Below are 24,077 nucleotides of genomic sequence, written 5' to 3'. Positions count from 1 at the left end.
CGACAGCTTGCGAGGCACCACAAATAGTAAAATCATCCTAATCCGAGGAATCATCTCGTTCATAACTTTGTTCCTCACCCTGGGTAAGTGGTCCTGGGTGTTGTAGTTGGAATCATAGTCAGACAAGATATCCAGGACTTCAGAGTACATATCGATGAGGGATTTCTAGAAGAGAAGGCAGCACCATAATCAATATCCATGACATGCATCCACACATTACAATCACACCTGTACAACAAATAGTTTGAAACGGCAGGGTAATAATTTAACAAATTTTAAAATAATGGTAATGTAAATCAATGACTCAATGTGTATTTGTTTATGTATGTTACAAGTAATTTATTGAACTTATATTCATGAGCAACAAAGTAGAATTCAGAGCACATGACCGATGAGTTGGTAAAATGTTCAGCTTCACAGATGAAGGTGAACAGATGACTCACCTTCACTTTCCTTTGGTGAATTCCCTTATCGTCCTTTTGCAGCACAACTTTCCGCAACTCCTTATTTTCCTTCTCCAACCTCTCCAACATGCGCTGATATTTTAGCTAAAGGATAAACAGAGGTATCAAATCAACACCTTCAAAGGAATGTTTTGCTTTTAAATGTGCCAAAAACCTCATGGTAGAACTGACGTACTACAGCTGTTTTTAGGTGAGGCGACAGCTATTCTCTAAGTATTTACTGTGAGCAGCGACCTAAATGCTAAAAGAATTGTTTGGAGAGTAGGAGGATTTTAACCATTTTCACTGCAAAATCCAAGACTTTTTCCAAAGTTATTTTATTTAATGGAAATACAACAAAAAACACCTCTGATCTCACAAAATCTGAAGTGAAAAAAAGTGATATGGGTATTTAACGGAAAAAAGTCCCACTGTACCTGAGTACGCAGCAGCTCTTCCTGAAGCTGGTCTATCTTTTCTTTGTCAGAAGACTAAACATTAAAATAGAAAGAAAGAAAAACAACAGCAACAAGTTGTGTTAGTGCCTACTTAATATATGTGTTGAAATAAAGGGCTTCCCGTTACTTTCGCTGTTCAATTTCACAGGAATCAAAACCCAACAGCACACAGAAGTTCAGCTCGTGCACATTGAGTTAACCAAGAGAACCACAGTTGAAAATTAAGTCGATCCATGAAGAGAGGAACCACAATCTCGGGGACACCACATTCTGGCATTTCTCAGCTTCAATCAACAAGCTATGATTTTCAAACAGGCACAAATCACAGAGTGAGCCCCAAAACATTTGTGTGAAATTAATCACAGAATAATTCAAGTCTTTTCATGATTTAGCAGAATTAGAGATTTCATACACTTTGAATGTGATTGTTAGGATGAGAAGCAGGACAGACAGCAGGAGACAGAGCATACACAAATGGATGAGAGTGGCAGCAGAAGAAGAAATTTAAGAGAGAAACCACATTACTTGATCAAAAACTAGTCCTAAACCAAACAACAGACTGTAAAAAACATAACTGTGAAGTAATGACGGTTTTATGAATTACCCTTTAGCCACAAGTGTATATTGAAGAGTTTGTCATCCATGAGAGAACTTAGCTTGACACTGAAATAACCACCACTGTTCATCAAGCTATGTATTTATGCTTCCTCAGAATGAAAGATATGTTTATTCATGGTATTTTCAGAAAGTGCAGTTCACACCATGCAGCAGGTTGCCACTCAACCCCATGCCATGCTTATGGTGGCCCAGGGACTGGTAAATTAAGAGCTGAGCTAATAGCGCTGTATCTCTCAGTCCACCCTACAAAGTTCAGCCATATCCGCTGTACGGCCCCACGGCTGAGGCAGACCGTGATACCAACCTGACGAACGACGGAAGTGGTAAGTGGAGATCACTTCGAATTATGTAGAGGACGGACTACAGTGAATGAACAGGGAAGATTATCTGAACTACCGATTTGAGAACATTAAGCGTATAATGCGACAAAGCAATTTTGTAGTTTAAATTGAAATTTAAATCCACATTCTGCTATTGCTAATGCTATTTGGCTTCGTATTAATTTAAAGATCTTACAGCTTTCCTTAAAGTACAAGCCAAGAAAAGGTTAAATTCAAACAGACAGCAGCAGATCATTTTAACTATGAGGGATTGCATTGCTAACAGACGATATGATGGAAATACTTATTGTGCGAATAAATGATTCGGTTGCAGTCTTCGCTGTTGTGTCTAATCCCTGTATACGGTTGTGTTAATGTTAATTTAATGTTTTGTTTCGATGTGTTTTCATGTTCCTGTGAGGCATCTTGATTTTGCTCATTTGTAAACGGTGCTATGTTTATAACTTCACCATGCAGTGCCTGATTACTTTTGTCATAACAGACTCTTTAAGTAAGATACATTTATGAACTGACTTTTAATTTTATTATTCTCAAGATCCAGATTGATCCTTCTTTGATGTTAGCTTGAGCTACTTTACACCGGCTGAAACTCTCGTCACTTCACTGGAATCACATCTTCCCGACATACCGTCAAACAGACTCCATGGTATATCTGAATATCAATGTTTGGTGTGTGAAAGCATTCAGCAGAGCACACTTCAGGAACACTCGCTGTAGTCAGAGGCCTGACAGCCTAACTGTAACCCGGAACACTTTCAGTCAGAAACGCCAGTGAAAAGTTGCTTTTCAGCCTGGCATCAAGTTACTGCAAAATTTCAAGGACTCCTCACAGAAATTAAATATTTAAAAATGATCTCATCCACTGTTTTGGCAGTAATCTTACAGAAGCCGCTGGTGGGATGGGGCGGATCTAAGTGGGGTGGGACCTTCACCTTTCGCTTCTGTTGAGGGGGGCTGGGGTTCGGAGGCGGACTGGGAGCAGGCTCTGGCGGCGGGGGAGACGCGCTATGGGCCGCGGCGGCCCGTCGAACTTCCTCCTCATGCCGCTGGATCTGCTGCTGAATAAGAATGAGCTCCCCGAGCAGACCCTGCTGGGGTACGTCATAGTGAGAAAGAAGTAGGCGGAGCAACAAAAACAACAACCAGCCACAGGGCTGGTCGGCCAGGCGGGCCGACGCAGGACTACGACAGAGGAGACAAGGCCTTTGTCTCAGTCACAATTATGACAAACTATATCATTCAAAACGGTCGAAAGTCTTTGGCTTTGATAACCTTGCCACAAACATCAAGCCAACCAGTACCTCTCAGCAAGAGTCTTTCCTCACCATCATGCACCAGCCTCAATTAATGATTCAAAGTAATGTCTCAAAATACTGGAACCCATCTTCATCATTGAGGGAACAAACTCTTTTTCTCCTGCAGCTATAAATAACCAGCTTCTGATGTTTGTGTCAATGTGCTGCAACGTGGCGTTAGGCAGCGTTCTTGATGATGCTGAAGATGATTGAATAAGCAAAGCAAGCGTGGGATCTACAGGAGCAAAGCACAGAGCATATTGAACAGCAGCTGAAATCTGCTTGAGCGCAGGGTTTCCCCAAAGTGACAGATTAGACCATTTCATTTGTTCTGGGTTGTTTTTTTTTTTTTTTCCTTTTTCACTCTGAGAAATGTGCACATGAAACCTGTTAAAATGCAGTTTGAAAAGGAACATCAAGTTGTTCATGTTGAAGACCATGACTGCAAAGCACAGGGAAGCAAAATCTTTTTTTTACATCTTTTGTTTCTTATAAAGTCAATATTTTGTTGAAGCCATATGAAAAGACATGGAAAATTCAAACATGAAGACAGAGAGTAAGCAGGATGAAACACAAAATGAACAAAGAGTTCAACAAGACACACATAGGGAAAAATGTGCTTTATCAAAATAATATTTCCCAATAAAAAGGTAAGCGCAATAACTCTGTCCATGAATGAGGGTTAGGATTAGATATGAAATACTAAGGCACCTCTGTATCAATGTGAAATAACTTATCACACTTAACAGCATGTGCAAACATATGTGTGTTAAAGAAACCCCTTTTCACAATACATGTAGAAACTTTGGAGTGATGAGAAAGCTTTTCTTGGAAAAAGGCTGATTTCCAGTGAGCCAGTATGAGATTCTTCACATTCAGGAAAAACTCCATGGATAAAATCATGGTCCAAAACAATTAAATACAAAATACACAGAGGCACTGAGGAGTCCGAGTACTTTGTGTGAACACAAAGTCCTAAATTTAGCATGTAAGATGTAACAGTAAGTATTGTATGACTGCTGAAAGTCATCGTCTCTCAACAGCCAATCGCTCTTTACCAACAATTTATTTAAACGTATGTCATTTTCTGCAGCTGAAGTGAAAAGTAGCCAAGCTGCAGACATGAGTTGAGTGAGACAAAGCTGTGGAGGTGTATCAAGCACACAAGCTGAGGAGTGTCTAAAGGTTGATTCAACTTGCCTTTTTGTACTGCTTGTCACTGGCATCATGTGAGGCTGCAGAGGAAGAATCTGTGGCTTTTAGCGGTGGATCGCCTGAAGTTTCTACCAGAGGAGACAAAAAAAAAAAAAAAAAGAACAACCCAAAATAGGTTTACTGATGAAAGTGCGGCAAGATGACTGCATACTGAACAGGATCAAGCTGAAGAAAAAACATGTTTACAGTTAGAAAGTCCAGAAGGCTCTCCAAAAAAGCATGCCTATGATTAGATAAATAAAAATTAGGATGACAAAAATTAAAATGTTTGGAAAATGTGCCACTGATAAAGACACAACCAACAGTTTTTTTTTGTTTTTTTTTTTTAACAGGAATCAGTAAAAGCAGTCCATTGAAATTATTGAAAAGGCACGGGGCACACCAACAGAAACACTGATTAAAAAACATGGCCAATTATTCTACAGTAATGATTCTACTCGGTGTCCTTGTTAATAAATTTTGTGATAACAGAAAGCTAAAGATACATTAGTTGTTTGACTGAGGTGTACACAGAATGCTGTTACTACCATTAGTTTAGCTTTCAAAATAAACCTAGCATAACACGATAAAGGAAATAAAAAAAAAAAAAATCAAATATAAATTTGGGATCATTGCAAAATCCAGGGACACCTTGCCAGAACAGCGTATAGATAGAACATAAGTAAATGAACATGCCGTTACTGCCATGCATCAATTACAATCTCTCTACTCATGAACAAGGGGTTCACAGAGGTTATAAATATTGTGTGATTGTTGATGGTAAATTGTAGCAACCACACAAAGAACTACACTAAAGATCGAAGTATAAATAACAAAGAAGAAGAGAAAGTATTGGGCGTGTGGAATCTCAAAGGTAAGGTATGAACCGAGCAGGGACACGCCTTTGCTCTCTTTATGACTCACAGCCAGAGGATTGGCTCAATCTGTCATGGCGAGCCTAGGTACAAATTCAGTCTTTCCATTAACATATTAGCCAGTCTTGTTGTGTGCATTTTCCAAACACCTGAGATACCAATAGATCAACAGAGATTGCCCCGAAGATTAGAAATGAGAGTGAAATTAAACATAGCAGAGGCCTCCATAAAGGCCAGGTGAGAGAGAGGGTGGAAGTCAAAGGAAGCAAACCACACAAAGAGGATAAAGAACAGCCAGAGACATTCAGGTTAAACAATAAAGGAAAGAGGGGCACAAACTACAAGCAAACACAATATAACTGCATTTGAGAGCTCTCCAGGACACTTCTCTTCCTGCATTGGTTCTTCTGAATAACAAGGTGTAGAGCACCCTGAGTGACTTCACTTTAGAAGAGTGAGTAGTCTTTTACCAATTCATAAACGAAGATATTCAGAACAAATACAGAGATGAAGCCTGCATAAATAATCATACTACTTTCAGTGAGTGGTATGACACAATATCTTTCAAACTTTCTAGTGACGAACATTCATATGTAGAAAGTTTGTTTGTGTTTGTGGCTGACAGCCGCGCTGGTCTGCAACTTCCTAGCCAACGTCTGTGAGAGATGCTCTGCTGCCGCCTTTTGCATCAATCAGGGCCACGTTGCATCAAGGCGGAGGTCAAAACAGGGACAGAAAGTAAAGAGGGGTATCGGCAGTGCTACCGAGGGGTTTACACACCTAACAGATGCAGACCAGAAGCTCCTTTGACTTCACTACCCAAACTCACACCTGTGAAAAATGCTGAGGAGAACATGAGGGTGGGGGAGGAGGAGAATGGAAGAACACAAGATAAAAATCATAAAAAAAGAGAGAAGCAGAGGGATGGCGGTCAAAGCAGGGACACAGCCAGACCGATGTTTAATAAAACGCTGCTGTGCCAGAGCTTCAAGTAAAGAGGCCACTTGACGAGGAACTGTTAGAAAATGAGCTTCCCTGAAACTTCTGAATTGCTTTTGACATTATCAAGCTCAGAAATATACATTTTGTCTTTATGAGCAAACAATAAGGCTCCTCATTTGAATCAACAGTTGTTCTTTGAAGCTAGGAGAGGATTTCCTTTGGGAATTCATTTTAACATAATCTGGTCTTTTCTGTATTTTCCGGAAAAATCACAATGCAAATCACCAACGCTGTATCATTCTGTGCACAATCATGTCACATTTGAAAGCTTGGTAACATTTGTGCCCATCTGTCCAAGTCTGTTTCAAGGGACTTTGCAAAATTCATTGTAATTACTTTCAAGGAGGAAATGACCATTTTGGAATATTATTTATTTGCCAAGGCTCAATAAATTTCCTTAATGAACAAAACTATGTTTTGTTTCAACATATAAAACAAAACATGGCCGCTGTTTGCAAAGAGCATTTAATTTCTTGAGAATGATTAGAAAAGAATGCAACTCATGAATACACTGAAGCAGTTTAGCGACGTTTAAATAAATATTGAACAACGATAAAGTTACCTCAACGATAAACTAATAACAACTGCAATAATGTGCTCTAGTTCCATTTGAATTTTTTCTTTTCTTTTTTTAATGAAACACAATCGATAAAACCCATTGATATCTTTACAGAATGCAATGTTTCCCCAGTTCCGGTCCTCAGACCCCTCGTCCAGCAGGTTTAAATATTTCCCTCTTCCAACACATTCTGCAGAGTTTGATGACAAGCAGATCATTTGAATCAGGTGTGTTGGAAGATTGAAACGTCTAAATTAAACATGCAGAACAGGAGGCATGTCAGAAGGCTAAAGGTAACCACCGCATTAAGCAGAAAGGTTGTAGCAGAAAAAAGCTAACAGAAGGATGAGGGAGGGTACTTTTTCATGTTCTGTCTCAACTGTACTCTATTCTCCACAACTGAATTAGTTGCATGAGGAAACAGTATGACATCAGGAGCATGGTGCGGGAAGAACGGTCAATAAAAGATGTGTTTTAGTATAATTACATGGACTAGACACTAATGTCTGTGCGTGGTCCTTTATCAGTAATAGGAAAAGATTATATGAAAACATGTTATTTTCTTTACTCACCGGGGGAGAGGAGACTTTTCAGGAAAGTGAAATTCTCCCCTATTTTGTCGATGTCAGGTAGTAGCTTGGATATTTCTTCTATTTCTGGTAGAGCTTTGGCCAGTTTATCTATAAATAACAAAAGGTGATAGGTCATTTGGTGAAGACATAGGTTCCTGATGCTTTTAGACATGTATATCTGATGCACCAAATCCTAGCATGACAGTATTAAACTCACCCAGATCGATTTGTTCACTCAGTTCCCAGACAAAATCAGGAATGACCCAGTTGTATTCACTAAAGTCAGGCAACATGTCCTTCCACTCTTCATATGTCTGGAGACAAAAGGACAAGCTTTGGTTATCATTGTCTCAGAGGCACGTTTTGCTGTGGTATTATAATACCACATACTGTCTGCCACAACAGATGGAACATGACATTATTAAATTATATAATGATAAACGTTAAATGTGTTTAATACAAACCTTTTTAGCTGTGTATCCTCCACCCACTGCTGTGCCCAGCAGTATGTATCTCAGCTTGAGCAGCCGAGCAGCAAGACGGGCCACCCAGAAGTTGCGTTGCTGCTGGTAACTTCGGCCCCCTGAATGAGGCTTGGGTGGCCGCATGGGCAGTCGAGACATTGAGGTGAAATAGCGAGCTGCTGTACGATGAGGAGGCCGCTGAGGGTTTGTGCTCCCCGAGTAGCGGTGGTGTATGGCACGGGATAGAGGGTGCAGTTTTTGCAGTGGAACCCGAAATCTGATCCCCATGTTGCTGGACACCAGGTTCCTGCAGGCCATGCTGAATGACCAAGACATGGACAACAAATTACACAGCTTCCGATTACCAATCAAGATCATTGATTCTGATATCACCTCAGCAAAACCATCTTTTCCTTACTCATCATCAATGGCAATGGAAAGCCAATCAAACATATTCAATCAGTTGAGAGATGATGACTACCATTGCAATGTTACTCATATTGTCAGTCAGGAAGGCACGATACCTATATAAAAAACCTTCAACTGACCCAAAAGGCAGTTGTAGGAGAACTGACAATAAATGACAATTTTTTATTTTCACACCATTGAAAATGATGCTCACAGTCATCACAGTGCCTTGATCACAGCCCTTTGCAGTTATTTCATAATGAAAAACATGGTTTGGGCTGCTGATGGACCTTTCTTAGTGCAAGGTGAAAGTCTTCTCCTTCATCTGCCTATGCTTTCCTTCAAGGATTCAAAGGCATGGGATTAGCTGCAAATATATAATCTGAAATGATGATCTATGAAACGTCACCCCACCCCCCCCCCCCCCACCTCGCGTTTCTGTGCTCCAGAATCGACGTGTTTCTAAACAAACGATCAAACAATTTGGTGATTTCGGTCACAACTATCGGACCATGGATGAAGGCGGGAGCATGAGGACAGGGGAGTCCGGACTCAGTCCTCAGAGCCAACGTCCTGCATGCACCAGATCTCTCCCAATGGCAACACACCAATGAGGGGCTCATTGCTGTTTTATTTATTTATTTATTTATTTACCATTTTCAAGCTTGCTAACGTGCACTGAAGCACGCATCAGAGGACCGCAGTTGGACGCCACGGTTCTAGGACATAGATGTACAACTGGATGAAGACTAAAGATCGATTAGCAAAGAGGGGATACGGGGCCCAAACCTCGTCACACCCAGAATGACAGAGGCACCCAATGTACTCAATGTAACGATCAACAGATTTTATGTGATTCTGCCGCTTCGTACAGAATTGGTGCCTCGGTTACATAAAGCGAAGTTACATCGTGGAGCAGCGAGAAGCTAAAGGAGCAGAAACGTGCTTTATTAAATGCTGTCTATCGCCGACAAAACAGGCACAAGCGCCCTCAAAAATAAGTCTTAGCCACTGTCAGTAGACGGGGCGCGATGAATAAAAACTGTTTGCCAGTCAGTTTGCTCATGACTTGTGTTATTTTCTTTAAGTTAAAAACGTTCCGTTGCTTGATGAAAACACTGACTTATCACCGGGGTTAGCCGACGGCTAACTACACAACAACGCTAAAGTCCACAACACACAGCAGGTCTACGAGATAATCGAAAGCAGGGTGCGGACGGAAAGTCAGAATTTATTCCAAAAAATAAGCGTGTTTAAAAGCAGGGGTGAGCAGCTAAAGTCATGTTAGCAGCAGACTGTCCTCAGCAGTCAAGAAGGAGTAACTAAAAACAGTCACATCACCACCACAACCTGATAACTTCATCAAACTGAAACTCACCAGGCCGCCTTGCTCCCAACACGCAACATGCTGTGGAAAACCGTAGATCTCTGTGAAAAAAAGCTTCCTTTAGGCACACTTCAATTCATTTTTCCAAACGGAACTCATCTGCTCTCTTTATATGGCTGCTAACTAGCCCGTTAGCTAACAAGGACACAGACCACAGCCAGAATGACAGTCCACTTCCTGTTCTTGAAATTCGGCTCGGTCAGAAACACTGCACTGCAAAATTAATCCGGATTACTATTACTATCGTTACTACTACCACTACTCTAATAATAATATTTAAAATAATGATAATAACAATAATAATAATTTATTTGGAATACGGCTATTGTGTATGAATGATCTACAGAGATTAAACAAAATCAAAGCTCTCTATGAATACTGTTTTTCAGTCTACTGGTGGAAACACTAGAAAGTAGAGAATAAAGTCAAAAAGCAAAGGACAATACAAAGTGCCAATCAATTCATATACGTGATTAATCATTAGACTTAGGTGCTCCAGGGTTTTCTGTGTAGAGACTGCAGGGTCTCCAGGGTGTAACCTGCCCTCAACTATAGTAAATGAGGATGAGCTCCAGCGCCCTGCAACCCTGCACACTGTAACAGTGAAGAAGGTGGATGGATGAGAGTTCCATGAAAAGAGGGTTGTAGAAATGTAAATAATTGTTAGTAGTGCTCTTCAAGTCAGATAATCTCATAGAACAGACTGCAAAATTCACTTTGCATTTAAAACGGCACCCATCCCGTAGGGGTCAACAGTCATGTTAAGGGACCCACAGTGGTTTAACCGGTCAGTTGTGGGATTCAAATGTGCAAAACTGAATACAAGCTCGCTTCGATAACCTCATATATACCACATTTCAGTCTGACGCCCCAGTACACGAGAGGTATTAAAGTGCAGAGCAGTGTTCCCCTGGATGTGGACTGGGTCTCCTGCAGCTTAGACTCCTTTCAGATTGACCTTCAGTCTTTCCCCATAATGCATTGCTACGATTCATTTCAGCTGTATCAGGCTATGCTTGCACAAAATGAAATACCAAGTTAAACAGACCTTTTGCAGTCTGTCTTGAACTTCTTTCAATAACTCTTGGATGGATTCACATCATTAAAATTTATCTGTGGAAACCATCACTTGGTAATGTTTCTTTACTTCAGGTTTGGAATTTGCCTCTAAAAATGTACTGAAAAGTGTTTTGTCCCTTATCCAAGTGGCCTGTTCAACTCAAAATGTTCAATAGACTAGGGTGGTTCTTCTAACTACATGGTGAAGCTCAGGTATTTAATCCGTTTGGATGCCACTCAAGGTTTCATATGACTTCTCTGATGAGGAGCCATCGGAACCAGGGCGTGGTACTCGCCACGTTCAACAACTTTTAATGTGGCTGTGTGAGTCATGCTCGCATGAGGTTCAAAGGAGGTCACTTTCGTTGGATTATTGAGATTTTTGGCACAGAATTAAGAATGAAGTTGTAAATGGGGGATAGATTGTGGTGTACAACACCTTTCCTGTTAAAGAGGTTTTATACTTTCATAGATGACTTCCTTTTGCACCGTTTCAAGCCATCTGTCCTCTCGGTTCAAAATGTAGATATTACAGTTTTTAAATGATTGTGACTGTTCCTCAGTGAAATATCTTTAATCAAACTGATGTTGTATGGTTCATATCTTAACTAAATGCCCACGTTGTCCACACATCTGCATGACTTGTCTTTCAATGGGAAATGACTCTAGAGACACAGCACATGATACTTTTGAGAAGAACATTTATTGAAAAAGGATGAAATCAAGATAAATCTGAAATACAATCTTTAGGGGCAAAGTAATTGAAATAAATAAAAATAAATTATAAAGTACAAAATTAGAAAAATGTACATCTTTGCCAATAACAAAAAATACATATAACCCAGGTGAGGTGTTGCTGAGGTGAAAGCTGCAAATATTATGACCCTCCCCCGAAAAAAAAAAAAAAAAAAAAAATAGACTGGACGTGATAAAACCTTGATGAACAGTAAATTTTTCATTCAGTTTGGGTTTCACCGTTTATCTTCTCCTCTATTCAATTGAGATAGACACATTTCCCTGAGGAAACATCACAAGTCTTCAACGACTCTGTGGTGGATTTAATCTGAATGCCATGCACTGGTTATCTGTCGTTTTTGAAATACATGACGCGAGCACGAGGCCGATGCTAACCGAAGTCAGCTGATGTTGTACCTGTATAAGAGAGCATAGAGGTTTCAGCAAAAAAGTCATTGCTTTGACACCGCTGTGTTACAATAAAAGGCAAAACTCTCTAGCTGAAAGCAATAGTAGTATTTACACTTTGCACTTTATTTGTTTCAAGGTGCACAGTAATAACCTAGCTGACACTATCATTTTCTCCTAGCAGCAGTATAAATCACTTCTATAGTAAGCCGCTGAGAATTAACAGCGACGCACATTCTGCTCGCCGAAGAATTTTACATAGATGCAGAAAGAGCTTTGAAAAAATGTCGAGGCTAAAAAAGTGAAACAAAACATTGGATTGGACAAAACATTGCTGCTTAAATCCTAAACATACAAAGTGAATGTGCCTAACTACAAATAAATTCCCTTCTTGTGTCCGATACTCAGTCTGAAAGAATGAGAAATGAAGAAAATGGAAATTAGAAGAAAAGAAAATCTACTTCAACTTGCTTTAAAAAATAGACAATTGCTGCATTTTGTTTACTCAACACAAAACATGTATTGATAGATGATTCTGTTATACCAATAACTGATTCATACTATTAAATGCCCAAGATTTATGCCCAAACAACCCAGGATAATAAAAGTTCAGACAGTACAAATCAAAAATAGACAACTGATTGCAACACAGTACCAAAAGAGTAGAAAAAGACACACCAGCCCTTTGATAATTGAAAACCATACATTTTTATACCTAAATCTTTTTTACTTTTATGCACACACCATGTACATCTAATATATACAGATAGAATCCAACCTTTTATATTATCAACACTACTTATAGTCAGTTTCTGGTGCCAAAATTAGGATTTTCCCAAATCCTCTCTTGAGCTGTTTTAATCAAATCAGTACACATGATGAAAAGTCTTTGGAAATAAACTCAATCATAGTAATATAGTATTGCATTGATTTAACCTTTGTTCTTTACATAACATTCAATCTTCAGCTTCAGTAGGTGTCCAGAGGAATAAAAAGGGTTTACAAATTAAAGGCATAGGAACTTCTGCCGAGTACGCAGCGCGTATGTTGATGTTTGAGCACATTGGCAATTTAAATTCAACAATAATAAATCAATTCTCATAAAGAAACAGGATCTCAAATGTGTGGCTGCTTCTCAGTATCCACACAATGACTGATGAGCTTTTTGCAAACTGGCACAAGAACGTTTGTTTCAGCCATACTTTGAACTTTTGTACGAGGCCTCATCCATTCTGCATAAGGTTTCTCTTTATTACAACCACCTACAAAATAAACAATGTGTCTCTGAAAGCAATGGTTACATGTTCCATTTGAGCTCAACAGTACGGAACTCAGTTTTCATGATTATGAAACATTAGTCAGTGTATATCCCCTTATGGCTTTAAGCAGCTGAACAATTTCAAACTTGAGTTATTAGACGAAATTAAGTTGCAAATGTTTCTAAATGAATGAAATCCTTAACAATGGATAAATAGAAATAATACAGCACTGCTACGTCTGTAATTATTTGCTTAATGTTGCCAAGGAGGAAGAGTAATACAACATTTTGTTTGTTTGACATGGCATCACACAACCACTGATAAGCACTGTGCAATACTGAAACTACAATTCCCGAAAGGCAGGTTGCTACGTGAAACAGATCGTTACACTGACAATGGTCACCTGATGCACGTGAGCTGCTATCTTTGTTTTGAAGTGATGCTTCACCGTAAGACTTTATCCGGCTTTTGTACTGTGCAGACGCTCTATTGCTTGCATTACTTTATTCTGCTCAAAGCAACAGCAAGACAATACTGAAAACTTCACTGGGACTAAATTACATTATCATATTAAAAGTTATTACATTAGATTAAAAGTGAAGCCTAACATTGACGACTTGACTGACACAAACGGGAGAGATGCATTAGCTTGAAGCATCAACTCCACGCAGGACTTTTGCTGAAGCTGCAAGACGCAGAAAGGTAAAGCCAGTTCAAAATAAGAATAATAGAAAAAAAAAAAATCAACCAACCCCTTCACTGAAACTGTCCTTACAGAAGCAAGTACGACATACTCAACCTAAATGACTACATGAACTATCTGCCCGAGACAATCCAATCAAACTCTGTAATAAAGTTGTCACCACTGCCTTGGTCTAAAGGCCAGGAAGTAAGATCACTATCGCCACACGTGATAAGCAACTCCAGACACAAAGGTTAAAGATCAATCCTCAACCCGAGCCAGACACTGGACAACACCAAGCATGCTGTCAGAATGCTAAAGACTAAAAACTGACACTGTGACGTCGGTCATAGTTAGTTCTCTCCTTTCCAAACAAATTGAGGATCAACATCTATAAAGAACATTTACCCACAGAAAACTGGCCCTGAGATGCTGCAAAACGCCTTTCCCTACTCCTGGAGAAACTACACACTTTTCACTCAAAAATATGTATTCTTGTGTCATTCCAACCAGGAGAGGGAGGGGGGGAGCAGGAACAGATCAATTACCAGGCTCCTTGTCTTCAATACACAGGATAAAGCTTGATATCTACAATATGCACATCATTCAGAACCGTGTCAATTTATTGTGTTCAACTGTTCTTGTAAAGCAAACAGCCTTGTGTTATCATTTCGGGCACGGCTAAAAAAAGAAATAATTCAAATTTGCTTGGAGGTGTGCACTGTTTATCTATATGCAGTATCTATCTATATGCAACTCTTGCAGGAAAAGACACGGTAGAGCCCGGGAAGCATCACTTTGAACGTCAAAGATTGAGCAGTGAACATGAAATGTAGCCCTTAATTCTCTATAAAGGTAGCCTATGTGTAATACATGAGCGCAGGTAAAGGTATGTAATGCGGATTGTGGCGTTTCATCTAAGTTTTGATATCGCCAAGAGCAGCAAGTGGATAAATGCACAACCCTTGTCATGACTCTCTACAGCATTACACTTTTAATCAGTCTTCCATAGGAAGAAAAAACCTTATTGAAAACAGTAAATTTGAATTGTACTGATGATGTGGAGTGACACTGCTAGGAGTTTGAAAATGAGTGGATGCTGAGATTCATATGGTTTCATGCAGTGGCTAACGCCCATGAGCACAGGGCAGATGCATGCTGAAGCATTGTTTCCTGTTTTGCTGGCGCACTCTGATGTTTTCATTCTACAGTAATGAATGTTTGCAGTGATTTTTTAGGAAGTGATGAGTGGCCAGCTTTATGGAAGCCTGTTCACACGGATTTTGAAAACGAGAGACAGGATGTGAAGTGGCCTATGAGTGAGTCCAACTCGTAATAAACCACAAAACAATTATGAAAAGTACAGAAGTTTTTTTGCTCAGGTTTTCACCATGAGAGGGTTAAGAAGCTCGAATTGAAAGATGCCATAAGAAATAAATGTCAGTGTCAAAACATGTGAGATTACATTGTTAAAAGGTACTTAGGGTACATTCAATCAACAGCATTCAAGAGCCTCGTCGTAATTCCCAGCCTGCAGGAGTGTACATTGCTTTTCCTCAGTTTTTCTTAATGTCTCTACATTTTACAAACCATAAGCTCTTGACTGTATGACTGGACTGACAAATAGGGGGGGGGGGGGGGGGGGGGGGGGGTGAAAACCTCACAAGGTCTCTGATCTCTGTCCATGGAAAAACAAAATATTATCAGTCACATTCTTAAGTCAGGTGGAATTTTTGGGTCTCTTAGACTTTAAGAAGTAATACAGTGTTTAATTACCATTACTTTTCAAATGCAGCAAACTTTTGATGCTAAAAGTTTATTTCCAAGTTAGACTATAAAAAAATATATTGAATGCAGGCATTTTAAAGTAACACTAAGGAACTTTCAGTTTCCGTTGATTTTGGCGGCGCCAGTGGACAAAAGCGGTAGTGTTTGCCTAATGGAATACTACAGTTCCCATGAGGACTAGTGCGTGATGTCGTAAAATGCTGCTCCCGGTGGCATGCTGTCAGACTGAACTCGCCTACATTTGTTTCCAGTGGCTGTGTGAAGGACGGATAGCGATGAGGTAATGAATCTAATGGTGGCTAAACAATATTCATACACAATACTCATAATGTGACGCATGCCGTGTGCTGGGTTCCTACCACCCTCCTCACAGTTTCTTAGTCCAAGTGAAAGCAATACTGACGCCCTCAGCCCGTGACAGAGGGGTCATTCAACCCGTTGTAAGTCGATGTATCATCACAAAAGATATTAAAATGTTTTATTAAGGTTGAAAAGTTCCTTAGTGTCGCTTTAATATCACCTCTTCTATAACTGATTGCGCTTTAATGAGTCATTTGCTTCACTTCAGGGCGAGCTGTGAAATACATTTTGTTAGCCTGTCTTTTGTGTGCTAGCCAGGGTTCAGTCAGCATGTTGATGCTTTATGAGACTGCTACACAGTAGCAATCAGACCCCACTTTGCTCAGACCTGCCAAACAACTGTGCCGACACAAAAGAAGAGAAAACTATATTTACTGCTGCCACAGTGCAGCATCATGTAGATTTGCCAATCACCAAGATTATCTCAGTTTTAGAGTACGAACACCCTTTTAATCTTTTATATTCTTCCAATGATGCACACACTTTTCAACATTATGCAGTACTTTAAATGACAACAGTATCTCTTAAACACCTGCTCTCTTTATGTTAAATTTAAAATCTTGCGCTGATGGAATCTGAAGTTATTGGGATTCATATTAGTTGTAAGAGAATATGGGTTTTTATTTGTGCTGCCAGATTTAATCACATTAAAACTGGCAGCACAGTGATTAATTAATGGAGGGCTGTCAATGATTAATGTCTTTATTCGCAAGATTAGGGTTAGGGTTAGCAATTGGCTCAAAGAAGGGAAATAAGAGAGAAAACTCATTTTACTGTCATTGGGACGTCATTGTTTTTCTCATCCCTGTGCAGTTCAGGTGAATTGAGGATTTGATTCCTCATTTGAAGCTTGAAAATGTTAATTAGTCTACTGTGAATGTCTATGTTTTGGACTGTTCAACACCGAAAGGGAAACTGGGACTGGCCTTCCCTTGAGCATCTCAACTTGAAAATGTTGGATGGCTCAAATTCCACATTTCTGAGTGTTTTCTGGTGTGAATCTGCTCCACTTACGTTAAAAGATTCAGATAAAGCCATTTTTGTGCATTAAATTGGCGAGTTTGTGTGTTGGCTTCAAGTTCATAAATTGTGCGATAAATCTTAATTGTGTTCAGAGCTGCGATCATCAGCACTAGTTTTTGTACACGGTGAGTCTGAAATGTGGTTTAACTTTAAGGCAGACAAAATAAGGAGTGTTAAACCTGCACAGGCAATCGGAATCGATTCACATGTGGGATTAACGTATTCTCATTGCAGCCCAAACTGAATGCTGCTCTGCAAAAGAGAAAAGGAAACAGAAAATATTTAACTTCAATGATGTTTTATGTTCTTGTTCCCCACCACCCCCAAACTTCAAAATTTTTAACCTGTGAAGCAAAGATGGGGAAGGACGTAGTACAACCCTACAGAGAAAGTCCTGGAAGCAACGTCAATAATTTGAGTGCTACGCTGACTGAAAATCATGGCATCGTTACAACGGAGAAGAAAAGCTCGCTGACTCTCACTTCCATCTCAATACATGAATATTCAGTGAAACATCTTCATGTGTGTGTGTTCTGTGTGACAGGTAGATCGGCTAGATGTAAATGCTTTAAGAATGCTATGAGTTCATTATCATTTGATAGGTGGAACCGTTTTCTGGGCGAGGCTTGGCTTCGGTGGTGGTGGTCGGCTTCGGAGGCCAGTCGGGGTCCACGCTGAGCTCCTGAGCCAAATGCATGTAGCGAGCTTTGGGCACCATCTTGCGCTGACCGCACAGCCCGGACAGACACTTGAATGCACTCAGGTCAATTCCAACCTAAAAATATAATATCGGGACAAATGAACAAAGCAAATAATTTTAAAAATACCAAAAAGAAACAGGATGGAAAGGTGTGGCACATTGGTCACAGTTACTTAACCCAACAAATACAGCATGCAGAAGCTAAAACAGAGCTGGAGCAATTTCTCATGATCAGTCATGTTTTCATATTTGTTGAAACATTTATGCAAGCATGCAAGTCATTCAAAACAAAATCCAGCATGATACCAGTTTGAAGCAGTTGGCTAGCCCAAAGAGAGTCTACTCTTTAAAAACAAGCTCATGGAGTCAAAGATCAAACAAAAGATTTCACAGGTGGTCTTCACAGATCAAATAACGAAAACAAAAAATAAATTTTTGATTCATTGACCCGACTTGGACAAAGACATTGAAGATTTGGACAACCTACAAAAAAAATGGTGTTACATACTTGATGGAAAATACAGCACCTGTTGATACAATTAGCTTGGACCGTACAGGGAAGCTAAAGGATAGGATGTAGCACTATAGCTCAGTACGACACACAAACTAGAATTAGGGGCAAAGCAAACAAGGGTGTGAAGAAATAGGCAAACATTAAGGGTGTGGGAATAATTCAATTGACCCAAATGAATTGTAAAATATCTAAAGTGTAAACAGATTCTACACTTTCACTGTATGCCACAGCAGCTTATGTTTTCTATTAAACCCATCAGTATCCATTTAATTACCAATACAAAGTCCAAATGCAGGTTGTACTTCTATACAGTATAGTCAGTCATCAGATTAGTCTTTAAAGCTCTTAAACTTCTTATTTCCTATATGATTGATGTCACTGACGTCTGAGGATTTTCTTAAGTGGATCCTTTGTTTTCACATTCAGAGAAAAGAAGCACTGCTTTGCACACAACAACTTACATGACAGGCCGTCAGATTATCCTGTATTACCACTGACCAAACTAAATTAGGGAATTTACTAGACAAATATGTAAAAAGGTAAATTTCATCATACACCTCTTATATTCAAGTAAAGAAAACCAACTACACAAAAAAAAAGTAAATACCAGTCTTTGAGTCAAGTTGTACCGTATATATCCAACACTATGTAAAATCTCCACCAGATGAAGAGAACAGATCAGAAGGAGACTGGGGGGGGGGCTTGCACATGCAGGTCAGTTAGTGGTTACGCTAAAAAGTTGTGCTTCATAACAGAGGGAGAAGTGCGGACAAAGAGGAAACACCACACAAGAAGAGAGTGAAAAGGCTAGAAAAGGTGTCAGATTTTGCCAACCTGTTGTGTCTGGGCAGCAGGGGTGACGCCAAAGTTGCCCTGTTTGTCGCGGCTGAACACAAGCTTCCATAAGACGATGTCAAGGATGAAGGTCTATGGAATAGTGCAGTGGGCAGGGAAAGAATTACAGAGAGGCTAATTTGATTTCACACAGCTCCTATTGGTGTTTAGAGCCACACTCTCAAAGATTGATATCTGGCATGGCAATTTCTTGCTCCACACAGGTGCGTATTAATCATTGTTTGTGAAATGGAAAATTTTGAAATTAGTGAGAAAACGGTGCGTATATAGTGTTGATTCAGAATAATAAAAACCATGCAAATGAAGCATGTTCACTGTCTTTCTACATTCACTTAAAACATGAAAGGAATTTTGCATTAGTAGCTCAGAAAAAAAGGGATCATATAGGGTGTAGGCTATGCAGTGCACGTTTGAAAGAGCAGGAATCTAAGAGGAGACAAGACACTCAGGAAATACTAAACTATAACTAACCAAGCAAATCATACTTTTTTTAATCCCCTCTGGGGATATTTCTGTGTTCACAGTGAACCATCCTATTTCTACGATGCAGAGATACAGCCACAATGAGGCGCTGATGGGGGGGGGGTCAAAGATCTTGCTCAGGGACCCACAGTGGTGACCTGTCAGCTGTGGGATTCAAATCTGCAAATTCCCGACCCAAAGTCTGTTTCTCTGACCTCCAGGCCACCACTGCCCCACACTGCACTGAATCACCAGGGCAGCACATGTTATACGAGGCTTGGAGATAAAGTTACCAAAAGAAAAATGCTCACTGAAAGAAATGAAAAGCAACAAAAAAAATGGTTCTGTGACGTTTCAGAAGCCCCAGAGATGCATACCTAAAACCTAAAGTTTCATGTGCGCGCAAACCTTCTTAAGAATGAACTACGACAGAACGGTTCTTGAAGACATTGTCAGTTTGGGGGGGAAAAAAAAATTCTAGGTTTGATCCAGCTGTCTGTAAATGAGACAAAGATGAGCACCTGCATGAAAAAACTTAAAAGCTGAACATGAGAAAATCTTCAACGGATACCATGTGCTGGCAGATGTTTCTTACCTCCACCAGAACAGACACAGCCACCATTGACTAAGACAATGAAGAAAAGTCTCCACCTCCATTCAACGGGACACAAACAATCTGTAAAGAGGGAGAAACGTGCATTAATGTGATAACAACTTTCAGGAATCAACTGAGCGCTCAAAAGTTTCCCATAAAGATTCTGTAAAGGAACGAATTATAAATGTGTGTATTCAAATGTAACCTCTAGAATTCATCAATGCTTTCCACGGGTGAAACAAGATAACAGCAAGAAAGCATACAGGCCCACAGTGCAGACGACAAAAGGCCCTGTGGAGAAAAAACCCACAACAAGTCATTATTTACCAAAAGAATCAGCTATTTACATTTATTACACTAATGTCTTTTAAGAATCAAGTTTCTTACAGTTCTTGTAGCTAGGCTGCCTGAAAGGTTTGCCTTTAGAGAAAACGATCGCAACAATGAGATACTGGAAGGAGGACACGTAGAAGAGGCTGGTGTTCTCAAAGTTTGGATGTTGTGGTCGTCCACTTCTGTGTGTTGTCTTCAGATACATTAATGTGTGATGACTGGTTGCAAACACTGGGTGGAGACAGAGTTCACTTTCAGAATAATCAACATGAGTTTTGCCACAGATTGAGATACACAGACATGACTGTAAAGCTTTTTTTTTTTTTTTTTTTTTTATTACAAGAACATGAACCCGGAGTCAGACTCCCACAGACACTGGCATCATAATGCTGTTCTGGACAAATGACAAATGAATGTGTGTCCTCACTCTGTAGTTGGATTCCAGACTGTGTAACCCCGATGGCTGCTGTTGGACCCACAAGAACGTCAGGACCTGGAAGCCCAAGCAGATGAGGATCTGGGTCAGCACCGGAGGAATAGCAGAGGCCCTGAGATCAGACCTGATGGGGGGCGGACGGGACACCAGTTCCTTCCACGCTGGGTTCAGACTCACTAAAGAGTAGCAGGAGGAGAGAATGAGAAAGAATTTCACAAAACAGGCCATGAGTGTCATGAGAAAAGGTTTAAAAATCATGAGGTAAAGAAACAGGGCCCATTAAAGGGCAACTCAAGTTTTTCGACACCCTGGACCTTATTATAGGTGTGTGCATGCTCATATACTCATTCAGACAAACATGGTGCAGCTTTGAGTCCTTCAGAAGTTATTAGATCCAACCGATTTAGCGGGGGCCCGGCAAGGGAGCTTCAGCGCAGGACATAATCTCTGCAAAATCGCTCATTCGGCTATATTTTTTCATCCATCGCCAGTGTTATCATAAAGTCAGCTCGTCTACCGTCTTCAGGTGGGTCAGCTGACAGTTTCTCTAACTTAGCCACAATTAGCTCGGATGGGAACGTTGCGGAGCTCCTCTCCCCCAGCAGAAAGTCACTTTGAGTCGGCCCGCTGTCACGGCGCTCCGGGCGTCTGACTCGCCGGGATGGCTGCGGAGCTCCGGTGCCCAGTGAGGGTTGCACTGCGAGCGGGCTGCGGGGCGCTCTGGAAGTCTCTCATCACCGAGAGTCTCTGGAGGTCTCCAAGCCGCGGAGTAGGAGTGCTGCAGCGGCCTTGGCGCTGGCTGCTGGAGCCTCTCCGTCAGCGGGAAGCTCTGAGGTCTCTAAGCGGGCGAGGAGCGCTGTGCGCGGGTCGCGGGCCTCAGCAACGTTCCCATCCGAGCTAATTGTGGCTAAGTTAGCGAAAACTGTCAGCTGACCCACCTGAAGACGGTAGACGAGCTGACTTTATGATAACACTGGCGATGGATGAAAAAATATAGCGAAATGAGCGATTTTGCAGAGATTATGTCCCGCGCTGAAGCTCCCTTGCCGTGGCCCCCGTTAAATCGGTGGATCTAAATAACTTCTGGAGGACTCCGAGCTGCACGAAGTTTGTCTGAGTGAGTATTGAGCAGCACACACCTATAGATAAGGTCCAGGGTGTCAAAAAAACCGTAGTTGCCCTTTAAGGCTCCAAATATAGATATTTATTGTTATTTTGCTACTTACTGGTAAAAACAATAAGTAGGATGATGGCAATGTCAATGAAGAGGAATTGAAAGTCTCCAAGATTGCTGAAAATCTGAAAGCAAGATCACAGATGTTTTATTTCCATGGGGGCGTTATTAACTCCGCTGTTGCTCTCAGTAGTGTAATTGACATTACATACCGAGGTAAAGGAGAGTGACGCTGATATACTGAATGATGCTGTAGAGAGCCATAAACTTAAACACACAGAAGGAGGTGATAAGAGCAGCACGTCCCTCCCTATAAAGCAAACACACCTGTGACCAAGGCACTGCCCAAACAACACAGAACAAGAAATATTCTGTCCACAACTGGCAATTGGATTATCCATAGCTATATAAACATTTAACAACTTTAATCACTCATAAAACTTCCCATCACTTATTGATTTGGAGAACAGCATGTAAGAGACAAGAAAGAGAGGAAGACCTGATGAGGCTCGGTACGCAGGAGATGTTGGGGGTCCTTGAGGTGAACGGAGAGAGGCAACAGAGGCTTCCAACTCTGACAGAGAGATCCCACCATGAGCTCTCTTCAGAGCCTATGTAAGCAAAGACTGAATACAAAGTGTTCATTTACACAACGCAGTCCCACAAGGTGTTACTTCCCAATAATAAATAACTCTCAAGCAGCTATACACATACCCCACAGTCATTTGCTCCGTCACCGCACATCCCCACAAAGTAGCTGTGAGTGAAACAGTAGAGAGCCAAAGAATCATTGAAAAGCTGCAAAAACAGGTTGTTTTCAGTCTATATTTTTCATATTTTGACTCAAAGATCTAAAAACAATCTGCAAACATAGCAAACACTGGACAATTTCAAATACAGTACGGATCCATCCATCCATCCATTCATCCATCCATCTGCCCCTTTTCCCACTTAGTCTGCATTGGCTATGGAGATCAAACAAGTCCAGACACCTCTGTTTCCTATAACTTCCTTAGCTTTTCCAGGGGACCACAAGAGGCTCTCGGATCAAAGAGACATTAAAGTTTCTCCAGAGAGCCTGCCTGTTGAACCTCTGAAGGGAGACGACCAGGAGCGCCCGGATCAGATGAACCGCCTCAAATGGCTCCTTTCAAAGTGGAGGAGCAGCAGCTCGACTATCAGTGACGGCCGCCAGCCTTAGAGAGGAAAACCGATTTTGGCTGCTTGTAGCTCGATTTCAATGTTTCAGTCATGACCCAAAGCATAGGTGAGGGTGGAGAAGCAGATCGACCGGTAGCCAGAGAGCTTTGCTTTACAGCTCGGCTCCCTCTTCATCACTAAAGTCCGGTACAGAGACGGCATTACTGCATCCGCCTGTCTGAAAACTCATGATCCCTCTTCCCATCTCTCGTAACCCCCAGATATTTCAACTCCTTCACCTGAGGAAGGTGTTTTTTTTACGTGTAGTTCATTGAATACTTACTCTACTCCCTGAAGTGCTTCAATGAGTTGAGTTTTCTGGTCAGGCGCCATTCGGGCAAACACTGTCCCATGGAGCACCAACTGGAAGCAGAACACGACATATCAGGAATGTAGCTGAAGCCGAGGTGCAGTGGGTTAAATTAATAAACATTGTTGCTACAAAAATAAAGGAAATAAAATTTAGTTCATACCTTTTGAAGCATATCAGGGAAATGCTCAGTGATTACAGCAAAGGATTTTCCATTCATAGCGAAGTGGTATAGCTCCTGTGTTTTGGGTTCATCAATGTGACAAACATCCTCCAGGCTGATGTTGACCTCCTGTTTAAATTATATAAATTTGGATTAGATGAAATAAGGAAAATTACACAAAAAAAAAGAGAATCAACAATTACTGTGCAAGTTCAATTTTTTACATGTTCACACATTTTATCATACAGTTGAATTGCACTGTTAGACGTTTGTCCGACAAAAGTAAAAAAAAAAATGTTGGTTTATTTTCAGTTTTAGTGAACGTTTGTGTGATTATCTAATCCTTATGTCTTATTAATAATTTAGAATTACTTCTTGGTTAAAAAAATCGGATGAAATACATAA

The 24,077-nt window shown here is 40.6% G+C and overlaps 2 protein-coding genes across 2 annotated transcripts in view; both read right to left on the bottom strand.

Annotated features, from left to right (window-relative positions):
• Positions 1-9,784, bottom strand: part of opa1 (OPA1 mitochondrial dynamin like GTPase) — a 38,765-nt gene extending 28,981 nt beyond the window's left edge. The window contains 10 exon segments of the mRNA XM_030083662.1: positions 79-165; positions 444-548; positions 881-934; positions 2,793-2,948; positions 4,356-4,438; positions 6,005-6,067; positions 7,358-7,465; positions 7,575-7,671; positions 7,822-8,140; positions 9,608-9,784. Of these exon segments, the coding sequence (XP_029939522.1) occupies positions 79-165; positions 444-548; positions 881-934; positions 2,793-2,948; positions 4,356-4,438; positions 6,005-6,067; positions 7,358-7,465; positions 7,575-7,671; positions 7,822-8,140; positions 9,608-9,636 (1,101 nt within the window). The 5' untranslated portion in view covers positions 9,637-9,784.
• A 6,177-nt stretch (positions 9,785-15,961) lies between these two features.
• Positions 15,962-24,077, bottom strand: part of atp13a3 (ATPase 13A3) — a 36,938-nt gene continuing 28,822 nt past the window's right edge. Inside the window, 19 exon segments of the mRNA XM_030083016.1 lie at positions 15,962-17,705; positions 18,979-19,071; positions 20,057-20,080; positions 20,082-20,137; positions 20,262-20,303; positions 20,306-20,347; positions 20,444-20,551; positions 20,554-20,577; positions 20,580-20,620; positions 20,817-20,851; positions 20,853-20,921; positions 20,924-20,968; positions 20,970-21,001; positions 22,052-22,124; positions 22,212-22,309; positions 22,499-22,610; positions 22,714-22,756; positions 23,483-23,562; positions 23,673-23,801. Coding sequence (XP_029938876.1) covers positions 17,508-17,705; positions 18,979-19,071; positions 20,057-20,080; positions 20,082-20,137; positions 20,262-20,303; positions 20,306-20,347; positions 20,444-20,551; positions 20,554-20,577; positions 20,580-20,620; positions 20,817-20,851; positions 20,853-20,921; positions 20,924-20,968; positions 20,970-21,001; positions 22,052-22,124; positions 22,212-22,309; positions 22,499-22,610; positions 22,714-22,756; positions 23,483-23,562; positions 23,673-23,801 — 1,344 coding nt within the window. The 3' untranslated portion in view covers positions 15,962-17,507.

Source organism: Salarias fasciatus, chromosome 23, assembly GCF_902148845.1.
Source record: "Salarias fasciatus chromosome 23, fSalaFa1.1, whole genome shotgun sequence".
NCBI classification, from domain to species: domain Eukaryota; kingdom Metazoa; phylum Chordata; class Actinopteri; order Blenniiformes; family Blenniidae; genus Salarias; species Salarias fasciatus.
Note: the sequence above shows the minus strand (reverse complement) of the source record. Positions and strands in the feature narration are given on the sequence as shown.